Consider the following 13,837-nt stretch of genomic DNA (forward strand, 5'->3'; position numbering starts at 1 on the left):
AGGGGAAAAAAATGGCGGGGGATACATGGGGAGTTGGGGACCCCCCAATAAAGGGGTCCCCCTTTTCAGGGCACCCCAGGCTGATAGCCCAGGGCTATCCCCGGCACCACTGGGTGGTGGGTGCTGTGTTGATTGTGTAAATTTGTGTGTAAAAATATAAGTGTAAACAGTGTCTTTAACAGTAGAACTGCAGGTCCCAGCAAGCCTCCCCCGCATGCTGGTACTTGGAGAACCACAAGTACCAGCATGCGGGCATTAAGGGCCCGTTGGTGCCTGTAGTTCACCTGTAAAGGAATGTTAAAATAAAGATAAGACACACACACCATGACAGTATAAGTTTATTACACACAAACACACCCACACATACTCACCTACAATACCTGGACAGGTCCTCTTCTCCATGGCATCCTCGGTCTCCTGAAAATAAAAAATATGAAAAGTCCCAACCCACATACTTCAGTACCATAATTTAAGGCCTAAGCTGTGGCATTTCCCTTAGAAGTGCCGTGGCTGTGTATTCATTGACTGAGAGAGGTGAGCCTCCGCCTCTCTCAGCTAATGACCGACTCCCACGCAGGCTAATCTTTAGTAACCTTGCAGTTCTCATCATTAACTTCAATGGGGAGAGCCATTCATTGGCTGAGAAAGGCAGAGGCTCACCTCTCTCAGCCAATGAACGCTCAACCACGGCACTTTTAAGGGAAATGCCACAGCTGAGGCCGTCATTTGGGAGGTTAGAACTTTTTTATTTTTTATTTTCAGAAGACTGAGGATGCCTACATGGAGAAGAGGACCTGTCCAGGTATTGTAGGTGAGTATGTGTGAGTGTGCATGTGTGTAATAAATGTATACTGTCACGGTGTGTGTGTCTTGTCATTATTTTAAAATTTCTTTACAGGTGAACTATAGGTATCAGCGGGCCCTTAATGCCCCACATGCTGGTACTTGTGGTTCTCCATGTACCCACATACGGGGGAGGCTTGCTGGGATCTGCAGTTCTACTGTTAAGGACAGTGTTTACACTTATATTTTTACACACATTTTACACAATCAACCCATCACCTACCGCCCAGGGGTGCCGGGGATAGCCCCAGGCTATCTGCCTAGGCCTGGGGTGCCCTGGAGAGGAGGACCTCTTTATGGGAGGGTTCCCAACTCCCCGGGGATCCCGGTCTGGGCTGACTAGCGGCCTGGGGTAATGCTTTTGCCGGGGAACCCGGTGATAGGGTTTCCCTGGCTTTGGCATTACCCCCCCCCCTGCTAGAAATAGGTGCTGGTTATGAAAATTACAAGGGAACCCTACACATTTTTTTCCCCTGTATTTCCAGAACCAAGACCAGCTCAGAGCCTGGTGCTGGTTGCGCTAAGTGAGGGAAACCCTACGCATTTTTCCCCTGTATTTACACAACCAGGACTGGCTATGAAAAGTCTAGGGCTGGTAATGCTTTTAGGTGGGGATCCCAAGTATTTTTTTTTTTAAATTAACACTTTACAAGCTTTTTTCGCTAAGATACTTGCATGCATCTCACTAATGTATGCATGCATCTGTGTTAATCAGACCTGCTCATGCTAAAAATTAAAGCATGAAGCAGTCTATTAATTTGGGGATTTGAAGTTCGAATTTGGAGTGGGATTTGGTGTTCGATTTGTACATGAACATGCAAAATCAAACATCAAATCCCTTCTTAACATTAAACAAAATCGAATTCGATTTGAAAATCGAATGCAAAATAGAATCTTAGTAAATTTGAGATTTGCTAAGAGATTTTGCAGTTCGATTTCAATTCGATTTCAGGTGATTTAAGAGATTCATAAAAATGAATCCCAAATCAAACTTTAGTAAATTTACCTCCAAGGAACCTTCACATTATGTAACACCCGAGACAAAAGTACAAGAATATGACATTACTCTACCTCTAACTTTGCTTGCCCCTGACATTGGAACATCTGGAAGGAGATTGGGAATACCTTACTATTGGAGAATTGTTTTTAATGTTAAATTTTAATTACATTGTGAGCGGGGCGTAGCCAGACCTTTGTGGACTCCATAGCAACATTTTGAAGAGGCCCCTGCCATATAGCTTCTAGACAATTTTCTTTGCAGCAGTTGTTCATTTTATGCCTCATAGTAATACTTTATAATAGTGTATTTTGTGTACCATAATAGTGCCCTAGTTCACATTATATCACACGCTGCCCGAAATTCATACTATGCCACATATTTCCCCAGTTCACCATACGTCACAATGTAGTGCTAGCAGTACACATTATGCTACATATTTAATCCAGGGCATAGTATTACACAGTGTCACCAGTAAATATTATGCCATATTGTAGTGCTCCCAGTTTATGATATACAACACTGTAGTACCTCCAGTCCATATTGTGCCACATCACAGTGCCCCAGTTCATATTATGTAAAATTACAGTGTCATCTAGATCATATTATGCTAATTACAGTTCCTCAAATTTAGATTATGCCCCATTACAGTGCCCCCAGTACATTATCGCGTCATTTGGCCCCTCCCCACGGACACGCGAATTGCATGGTTTTACTGTGACGTTGGTGGGGCCTAATGATGGCTATAGCCTGGTCCCGCCCCCTGAAGCTGGGAGCAGCAGGTCCTCTCTGGCTGCTCCCGGAAAAGACTACTGAAAAGTCGGTAAGTATGTTGTGAGTGTACCTGTACTTTATTATATTTATTTTTATTTCAATATGGGTATACACTATTTTATTTTTCTCTTCTCTCTATTTACTCCTGTTACCTATGACAAATACTATGAGAGCATAGATTCCAGACAAAGGACCTGCTTAGGGTGCTATTGCATCTATGATCTTGTAAGCATAAAACCTTAGGGATTGCCTTTCTGTTGGCGTTGGAAATCTTAAAGAACCTGCTTAAAGCGTTCAGAACCTAAAGGGCTAGCTGATACAGGAGTCGGTGGTGGGCTAATCTGGCGCGCCTGTCAATCACACAAAGAACCAGCTGATCCTTCCCCAGTGATTTTAATGATTCCCGGCAGCAGTATTTGGAGCAGACTTAATTTTATTGTGTAAATGGCAGCCCCCTGGCAGTTTTAGTAATGGCTGCAGCCACTACCTTGCAACCGCCACTGGACACTTGTATATCTGTGTGCAACTGAGTCTCTGAATCTATATACAAAGTGCTATTATGCAGCGGCCCTGCTTTTTTCCACGCCAAGTTCTGTTGTGCAGACTCATACAGACTCAGTCGCACACAAATATTTTAGTGTCACATATCAAATGAATCAGTGCAGTCCCCTTGTGCATCCTAGTGCCATCACATTGCCTGCAAATAAATATATGCAAAGTCACACGGGACCTGGAGGCTCACTCGCGCCAAGCACCTCGACTACAGTGGTCATGGTGCTGTACTCGTTTAATGGGCACTGGCGTGCATAATATGCTGAACCATTGTTTTTGCAATGCACATTTGTTTACACCATGTATATACTGTAGCACATTTATTTATTTTGCAGTAGTGCACAATGTACTATTTATGCTGTTCAGTAAATAATTATTGGCAAGTTGAAGAAATTGAGGGGAGAGGAGTATTCGGTTAAAGTTCCTACAGGGGAGTAAAGAGGCCTGTCTGAGGGATGTTTACAGAAAGTTTCATTACAATTTTCAGAATTGTGTACATTTTTATAAATGTGGAGCTTTTTTTAATCCTAATTTTAAAAGCACTTTAGGTGCAAAATTATATATCATTTGATCCGCATTTGAATTTTTTTTTATTTAAGACCAATAAAACTAAAATACATCTGCCCCATATTAGGTGGCACTGTCTGGTGTTGGCTGGCTTCTGGAGGACAGTCCATGAGACCTCGGAAAGATCACCGTTCTCCAGCTTCATGATGCCCCTGAAATTTGGCTTTTCAACTTAATGGATATTTCTATTTCCCAATTGTAGAATTCATTACTCCAGCATCTCATGAATGCAGCAAGAACAACCATCCAATGCCTTTGGAGGTCCCATGCACAGCCCCCTATTTCTCTGTGGTTCCAGAGAGTCGATCTCTACATGACCATGGAAAACCTTACATCTTCCTCTAACTTGACGTCTTCTGATTTCATTGCAACTCGTTTTGATTGGCTGGAATTTAAGGAATGCTACTTTAACTCCCCTCCTTTCAATTTGCCCTCATAGATATGGCTGACAACTATACTTCCCTTCCCCTCCCCCTCTGCTCTTCCTCTCAGTTCTCACCTTTGCTAAAATTCTTACTCGGTATTCTTTTTTTTTATTTTGTTATGCTCTTTTATTAATCTGATAAGTCTCATAGTTACTTTAGACTTGATTTAGTTTAATTGTCGATACATGTAATCTGCCTGAATCATATGTACAATTCTTGTTTTATTGATGTTGTATATTACCACTATGGCCTGTATGTGCCTTTTCTATGTCTGCTGCTGATGTTGTTTTCGATAAAAACAGATTAAAAAAAATAAATAACTAAATTAAAATTGATTCAATATGACATTAAACATCCATTATACATAGTGAACATTGATTGTCTATTGTATGTTTGTATGTCTTCCACACATGATATCAAGACCAATAAAAGAACATGCCTTTAATTGGAACTTTTGCTTAATAGTAGAGATGTGCGGGTCTGATTCTTAGAGAACCAACAACCAAATTTAGGGGTTCCGCGTCGAACCGAGTCCGAGTGAGGAATTACTTTGGGGTACCGAGTCAAACCGAGGCCCGGTTTGGAACTCGGATTTAAAAACTAAACTCAGGTTTTGGATTGCATGCTAACAGGACTAAATTATATAATTTAAGTTGTTTTTTATCATTAAAAAAAAAAAAAAACAGATCCAAAACCAAAACACATGAGGGTGGTTTTGCAAAACCAATACACAAAGATGAAACTGGGTCCAAAACCAAAACAGGGGGGTTGGCGCACATCTCTACTCAAAAGTGATTAGGACCCAAAACAAAACCCTCTGCTTCATTGCTTAAGTCACCTCCCTACATCTGTCCCGACCCATACACAACACCACATCAAGCTTATACCAGTATGAAACAGGTGCCTGAACTATTATAGACCACTTTTATATATATATATCAACAAGAATAAATTCACCATGAACATTTTTTTTCTCAATATCCTACTGATTTTTTAATTTTACTAGCATGCAAAGAAGACATTTATTGCTGTTATTAAAAAAAAAAAACGCTAACATTGATGACTTAATTTAGCCCAGGATAAGTGAGGCAATTTCAGAACATGTGACCCAAGTGAAATATGTCAGGTTAGAAGATACAATTTCATCTCCTTGATTTTCACGTCATTGTGCTTCCAACTAGAGGACCCTTTTTTATCTCGACCTTACGCCTGTAAGATATGAGGTCACATTGCAATAGCATGGGTTGATATGGGTATAGTTAACCATGGTGGACACATCCACATATGAATATGTACAGTAATAAGATTTTCTGTAATTGATTTTTCATTTTACACTATAAAACCTGAACACAAATAATTTTTTAATCAGTTCAATACAACCTTGTAGGTATTACTTTTACTGTAGACACACTAGTGTCTTTCTTGCTTTACATAATGAGCAAAGTTTAAAGTGCAATCTTCAAATTCTCTGTCTCCTGACATCATGTTAGTTAATCTATGGAGAATTATAAATTGACTTGCTACAAGGCATTAGGGAAGCTTTAAATTATTCCTAGACGTTGCTAATAATGAACTTTCAAACTCTATCAAATCCTTATTTCAGACGTCAAGCTACGGATAACATGATTGCTGGAGACGCACACAAGAGCATCCTTAGGGAAGAAAATGCAGATGTTTCTTTTTGAGGCTAATATATTGCATAATTTGCTTTTTTGCTTCTTTGGATGAACTGTAAGAAATAATCTAACAAGACACATTTTTGTCTAATGACATAACCACTGGGCACATAGGGACTCCTAACAGATTGTGTAAATGGTTTAAAAGATTTACTTTCTGATGTAACTCAGGGTACACCAACTCCATAAACAGTAGCCACATACTCTATTCACATGATAACACTTTATTGGCAAGAAAAAAGTATCAAGATACCCAATACAGCATGAAGTTACCATCCCGGCGGTCGGCATGCCGGCACTCAGAATAACGGCGCCAGAATCCCGGCTCTAGTATCTCACTATTAAACAAGAAATATTATCAATCTTCTCATAGAGAGATTACCTGACTGGCAAGTAACATACACATATCAGACTTGTAGTTTGATGGGAACATTATTACCTCCTCATTACCCACTACATTATACCTGTGTGGTTGTGCTTTAGTTCCAAATACACATAAAACTTATGTATCAGGGATGTGCAGAACCTCCCCTGTCATACTCCCTGTCATGCTCCAAAGTTTTGATAAAAAAAATTACTATTATCCATGTGTGCCTCCCCAGCCATTGACCTTACCGCACGTCACTGTTATGTATAAAGGAAGTACTTTCAGACTGCTTCTTAGGTGGTACAAGTCAGCGATTCTTTGCCTCAGACCAGACTAGAACTAAAGTACCCCAATTACTACAAGTCCAACTCCACCTGCAACACCCAAAACAACCCCCACTCTCAGTACAAATGCAAGAGGTTTTTTTTTTTCCAGTAACTACCAAATTTTATTGTTGGCTTAATTAATCCAATATGAGACCAGAATTATGGTGTTACAGGTACATGTGCATGAGTCCAAAAAGTTGCTTGGCCCCATCAATCGTGGGCTGCCAAGGCCATAATTTCTCCTTGGTATATAACCCAAATTTACTTATACTTGTCCACCGTCAGCAGTTTGTGATTGCAATTCCCTCAGCCCTTGCAGAAGGCTAAGAAAATATAAATAAACCAACAGTATATAGGGTTATTTAAGGACTTATATGGCAATGCCAAGGCACGTCCGATTACATTTATACCAATCACAGAACTGACAGGGACTCTTCTGAGATTTTTGTTATTTGCAATGATGTTTCTGATTATAACAGACAAATTCTAGCCTATGACTATAACAATTCCATTTACAAGAGATTATTACAGTGTGTTACTCATCTGAAGAGCATACCAATGTATCTAATTCACCTGTATGATATATCCACCACTGTGTCAGTTACAATATTTCATTATCTGATCCCTGACTATACAGAGATGGTTTGGTTAGAGACCTCAGGCTACATTTTGAAACCTGTATTAAATAAATTGTCAGGCATCTAAGCCTGTTAAGTAAATCGCAATGCATGCTGAATATTATTACTGTAGATTATTATGCCCTCAAATACAATGTGCATGTACAGTCTTGTACTGTATTCACTATACACATCAACCTCACTGCCAACAGACAGGAAAAAGTAAGATAAACATAGTATGCTGTCAAAATATCTAATCATAGCTCCAACATGGACATTTCCATAATGCTACCAGAATATAAACAGGCAGGATTACAATATAGTATTTGGGAAGTGTCACAACTGAAGGTGGGGCTCAGAAAAATATAAGTCTGTTGCCTTCTGTTGCTTTGCAGCTAAATGGTGTGGACATACAAGTAACACATGATAAAATAAGACTAATTACTGAATATTATGATGTGAATTTAGGAGGGTTAGTCATTGTGTTTATTACACTAGCATTGTAATTGGATTTATTCTTGGAACAATGTTGTCAATTAAAACAATTGGAAAACTGTTCAAATCCTTGTACTCCACAGTACAACACAAGTAATAAAGCACATCACACATCTGTACTCAGGTGGAGTGATGCCTACCTGGCTTGTTTGTGCACTTCCATCTGATTTGTCCATCTCCTCCTTCTATGCTTCTTGCTTTCCGTGAGAAGGATGAGACAGAAGATCAGCAGAAGGAGTTTGAACGAATTAGGCATTTTCAGTATAGTGGGTAGAAAATGATCAGCTCTGCAGCTTCTCCCAGCAGTGACAGTCCCTACTGGTGCACGCATTGAGTCAGCTGTTCATCCAGGGAAACATACTGGCTAGACGGATCAGTGTGCAGGCTGTGCTTCTGATTCCTATAATGTTCTGAGATCACAAGCTTTCCTCCCATGAATGATAGACACTGGCCATTTCTAGGGGCTAGGAGAAGTTGGCTGTGCTTTGCTACATATCCCCTGGGGTTCTAGGGCAGAGATTTCACTAAACCCCTTACATAATAGGCATGTGGTTCACAATGCAATTACAGACACTCTGGATGATTCATCAGAGCACTAATCTGAGTTAGATTTTCATGATAAACCATGGACTCTTTCAACCAGTTTCAACTTTAGTGTTAAGATTTTTATTGTTGTCAGTAAAGCTAATCATTGGATAGGGGACGGAAAACACAAGTGTAAAGGGGAAATGTAAAGAATGAGGCAAGTAGTGGGGTAGATACTGAATTGTGAAATATTATATTATTTTCAGTCACATCTCACGTGATAAGATATAACATTTTCTAATGATTCTTGTTTGATCACTGGGGCTTGCCAATTGGCAATATTTTAATTTCCAGTCCTTGCAAGTTTAGATGATCATTTGATTGCTGATTAATTAACTTGCTAAATTATTGTCACTCATGCAGTTTTGCATTGTTAGCTATTATTAGAATTAAATACATTTGATTGATATATGCAATAAGTTTTTAAAAAAATATTTTTAAAGAATTACTAATAAAGATTGACGTTTAAATATTTTGTTATATCAATAATCCCATGTGTGCTGTCATATAAAAAAAAAACACCTTTTGTATGAATTTCTGCCAAAAAGTTGGGTAGTAACACATCCAACCAATTTACAAGTTGCTGAAATCCTTGGTAAATAGTTATTGGATTTCGGGGTCATTTATTGCTGACAAGTGAATTAATCTAGTGTGGGAATTCTTTCTTCTGAGTTTATGGTGGTGTATTCTAGCTGATCATAATCAGCATTTGTATTGTCAGCATTGATGGAATATCTCTCTCTAAAATAACGGTACTAACGTGATTGAAACACAAAGTAACAGAACTGAGACCAACAGCAGAGTTAACAACTTTGCATTGATTTAAATTGTATATTGTATCTTGTACCTATATAATGGCACTATGGCTGTCTTCAATTTAAATCAGGACCTCAATATAAAAAAAAACAATGCAAATGCTATAATGGCCTAGAATCAGTATTTGGTGATTATCAGAATACAAATTCAAGAAACAATAGTGATCTGTTGGATTTGAAAGATCTTATGATGAAACAAACCAAAGTGTTCTGGAAAAGGGCTACCTTTAGTAGCTAGATGAAGAATTTGGGAATATGGAGAATTTAAAAAAAAAACTGCCAAAAATACAAAGCGGATGTGGATCAGTTAGAAAAAACACGGATAGGAAGAAAACAACAAAAATGTTCCTGTGACAGAAATGATAATGATCGGGATAGCATTTTTAAATGGAATGTTAAGAGTAAAAACAACTAGAGAGGAATAACTAAAACAGTTAAGGTGCACACGTAAAGATTTTCTGTCCAACCATTCAACTAGTTGACTGGTTGGAATGAAAATCTGGTAAGGTATGGGAGTAAATGATGATCAGCAATTTGCTCCTAAATGCCAGAAAACAGATGAAAATGGTCATTCAGACAAGTTTGTTAAATCTTTGATCTAAACAATTTGTTCAGACAACATTTTCTGGCATTTGGGAGCAAATTGCTGATTGTCATTTGCTTTCATACGTTACCAGACTTTCATTCCAACCAATCAACTAGATGGATGGTTGGACAGAAAACCACCTTTACGTGTGTATGCACCTTTACTCTACTTCAGTGGCTGACAGATCACAAAGTGAAATATCAAATAACTCACCTTCTACGAAGACCATCACATGGGGTAGGCCTTTTTAGGGACAGAAAAAGGAAGCCGTGGACTGCCAAGATGATCCAACGAGGATGCATGTAATCGCAAAAAGTGAAGAAAAGGAAAATGGGAAGTAAATGTAAAGAAAATTTCGAACATTCAGGACATACTGTAAATAATACCAGCATTAAAGATAAAAAAAGATTTGCCTTATGTAGTGCACAAATGAAAGATTTATTAAATTATAAAACTTTTATTCCTTTTTATCCTTTGTATTTACTATTGTAAACATGGCATATATCCTTTTTTATGTTGAATATGCTGACTGTGATATCTGATTCCTCTCAGCCCCCCGAGTTGATACAAAGATAAAAACACAGGGTATAGAAAAAACAAAAACAAAAAAAATCAATGCAGGCTATAACAAAAGCAGAAACAACTAATAGACAAACTTTGATAAACCCCAAATCTGACAACAGGCCCATAAGAGAAGACTCCAAGGTTAGATTTATGGAAACCTTTTGCAAACAATGGAAAAACATCAGGAGTATTCTCAATAAACAACTTTATGTCTTAACAACAATGAGTATAGTTGTCCGAATATTAGTTACATGTATTGAATTTAACATGTTAATTTGCAATATTACACAGAACTTCTTTCCTTTACAATATTTTTTTCTTAGAAATCTCAGATTTACACAAGCTATATAATCATATATTGAATATTCAATTCTCTATTACTACCAATAATGGGTTACTTACACATCTATATATAGCCACACTTAATGAACAATCAGGATGCATATACTTGATTGACATTCATTATATTGACAAACATATTGGCAGCACAATGCAGGCATTGTCCAGTGTAAACATGCTGGTAAATAATTTTCCTCTACATTTAATGGCGGTGTTGCACTAGATTTTTTTCACACTGTTTTACATGCTTGAATTAAACACTCGTTGGAAGAGATTGTTGGAAGACATGTTGCTAGGCTTAATTTCTTATTGAATTCAAGTAAGAGTAGAATAACTAATTGGTGTCTGGATAGGAGAAGTTTAACACATTCTCTCTTCTGTGTTACATTGTCAAAGCATGGGCTTACATTTTTTATGTAATACACTATTTATGTTTTTTATGTTTTTGGAATATGTATACATAAAATTGTTACCACATTTGAGAGAATAGAACTTATAGCACTGAGAGGGAGTTACTCCAAAATAACTTCAGATTCATGCACAAAGTGTTGATTGTCAAATACAGTATAGATTCTCACTACAGCTGAAATAGATTACGAGACTGTCAACACGCATTAGATAACATTCAGCCGGTAGAGAACAAGCTTTATACAGTCCCATACACAGCAGGCAAAAATTGGGTGGGAGATTCAATCATGAGGGTTACTCAAAGAAGTAATTTATTCTCAATAAGGGGACCACTCTGTGCGAATATGCAGGCGACTGTCTCCAGATTGGGCCTCACAAGCAATCTTCCAGGAATTCATAGCTATAACTCATTTATCAGGGAAGAGAAAAACTGACATAATGGGGCACATTAATTTGGGGCGATGTTTAGCAAGGTAAAAAACCTTGCGCCCCTTGCACCCAATTATGGAATACCGCGGGTATGCATGCTCCCGATACCCGCGGTACTCAATGAAAAAAAAATGCATGCAGTGTTTTCAGCACTGAAATCCCCAAGGTGCGAGAAAAAGAAAAACCCTACTTACCTGACTGGGGGTCTCCGTAGCTCTCGGTAGCCTCCCCTTCATCTGGTCACTGGAGAGGGGGCTGCTGGGATGCTCTGGGGCTACTGGGAGGCACAAGGGCTGCAGGGAGATGTAGTTCTCCCAGTGCCGGCAATACACGGGAGTGTCACACTGGGGGCACACACACTCACTCACTCATACACACTTACAAACACTCAAAGTACTGCGGATAGGGGCGGGGTTAGGGTAAGGGGGTTTAGGGTTAGGCACTAGGGGGAGGGATTCCGGCACCAGCATTCTAAGAACCGGCATCCAGACTGTTGGGATATTGACTGGATCCCATTTGGAGGTCATCCAGGACCGGCATGGCGGAGTCCGATAATTGCCGCACTGCTTGAAGAATTTGTTCTTTCACATGGAAGACACAGTGAACTCCTAACAGTGTTTGCAGGGGATTTTTATCATAAGAACAGCAATAATAAATATATAATTTCAACTAATATTTCCAAAATTATATTTTAAATACTTATCGAATAATATAGATATTTTAAGTACTATAGACTAACTGATCCATACAGTAAATGTAGAACATTAAGAATCTTATATTAAACAGGTTAGGAATATGTGCCATTAGTATCCTCTAAAGAGTTAATTCTATGTCGAAAATGACGTTATGACCTAATCATGGATGAAATTTATGAGAGGCTTGTAGTTTAACCAATGCACCTACTAATGTTCGCATTAGTTGCCTTGAAAAAGTTTAAAAGCGAAATGCATGTTGCTCCAGTGCCAACTAAAACCAAACTGCAAATAGACAGTCCAATTAGCGGGTTACTCGGCAGGAAATGTATGCAAGATAATATAACCTGTCTGCTGAAATGATGCTGTAAAACCAATCTCTGGAAGGACTTTACAACTGCACCATGAACATTCTATCCTGCTCAGTTTTAATTATTACTCACTGCGGTATCTAACTAATTAAGCAACTCATTACAAAGGCAACTCTTTTTATAAAGAAGAAAAAATATTGTTTGTTAACTTATATGTTTGCTGTCATGCTGCAAATTTATTGTAAACATATTTTCTGAAAGAAACTTGAACAAATACTGTAGAATGGCTATTTAACCTAAACAGTGAAGTATCTATATAAAGAAACAATCAGTCTTCTGCATTACAGAAAATAAAGAAGAATAACTATTGTGTATACATTGCGGTCATTACATACCACCACTCACAGCAAGGACAGACAATAGGTGTTATAGAGATCTGTAAAAGTGATTGAAAACTATAACTTTTCATTTGTAATCAGGCCTACCCAGTAACACAGGCACATGGTGACTACTGAAATAAGCCACCAGTGTGTTTATATTGCAATCATCAAGTACTGTTTCACTAAATACAATCACCAAACACAAGAGATGCTGTATTCATCTATATAAGTGATTGGGATTAAATTGTGATGATATTGTAAATCAGTCCTAACAGGGATAAAGGCACAGAGTGACCACTGAACTGGGCCATCACATGGGTCATATAATAATCTACAGATAACAAGACTCTTTCAGAACTCAGTGATACTAATAATTAACCACAGATTAAGTATCATTTTGAACCCAGGTCAATGACAAGCTTTATATTTAAATCTCTTTGTACCATTACGAAAGCATCAAGTTAACCACTAATAATTTAAAGCCTGATGAATTATAAATAATAGGCTATACATATAGTGGCAATTGTTTTCAGGAAAAACCAGGTGGATTTGGCCTTTAAAGAAATTACCGCTTTAAATCTAATGACTGTCTCATCAGAATTTCACTGGCTCCCGCAAATCATGGCCCCAAGTATTAATATACTAAATCTATATTAATGTAAATCAACTCTGAAGATACAGTATCTTAAACTATCCCAGTTTCTCTTCAACTCAACACGAGAGAGATCAGAACAATTTGTAAAATTGTTAACTGCAAGTATTGGACTATTGGACTGTCTAATATCTGAAGGCAGCAGTATTTATCTGTTTATTATTCTGCCAGTTTCAGTAATAATTCTTTCAGTTTAAGTTACAAGAAAGTCACAGTCTACGGAGAAAATTACAATCGTGAAGGTATATTAAAGCTGACACTTATTCATCTTCCCTTTTGTTGAATAAAACCCTCAATTAATAGATTACCAGGAGGCAACATAATTTTTAATAATTGTCTATACATTTTCACTTTTATGTGGTTATAAACATTTTGCTTTTGGTGTCAGTTAAAGTCTCAAAAAATATATATTATTTTTAAATAATTACTTTTAAAGA

The 13,837-nt window shown here is 37.9% G+C and overlaps 1 protein-coding gene across 1 annotated transcript in view; it reads right to left on the reverse strand.

Moving 5' to 3' along the window:
• LOC148542184 (gamma-aminobutyric acid receptor subunit rho-2-like) overlaps positions 1–7,970 on the reverse strand; it is a 186,987-nt gene extending 179,017 nt beyond the window's left edge. The window contains exon 1 of the mRNA XM_088470792.1: positions 7,780–7,970. Within this exon, the coding sequence (XP_088326918.1) occupies positions 7,780–7,970 (191 nt within the window). The remainder of the gene's footprint in view (positions 1–7,779) is intronic.
• Positions 7,971–13,837: the final 5,867 nt, after the last annotated feature.

The sequence above is a fragment of the Taudactylus pleione genome, unplaced genomic scaffold (assembly GCF_031769625.1).
Source record: "Taudactylus pleione unplaced genomic scaffold, aTauple2 ptg000015l, whole genome shotgun sequence".
NCBI lineage: Eukaryota > Metazoa > Chordata > Amphibia > Anura > Myobatrachidae > Taudactylus > Taudactylus pleione.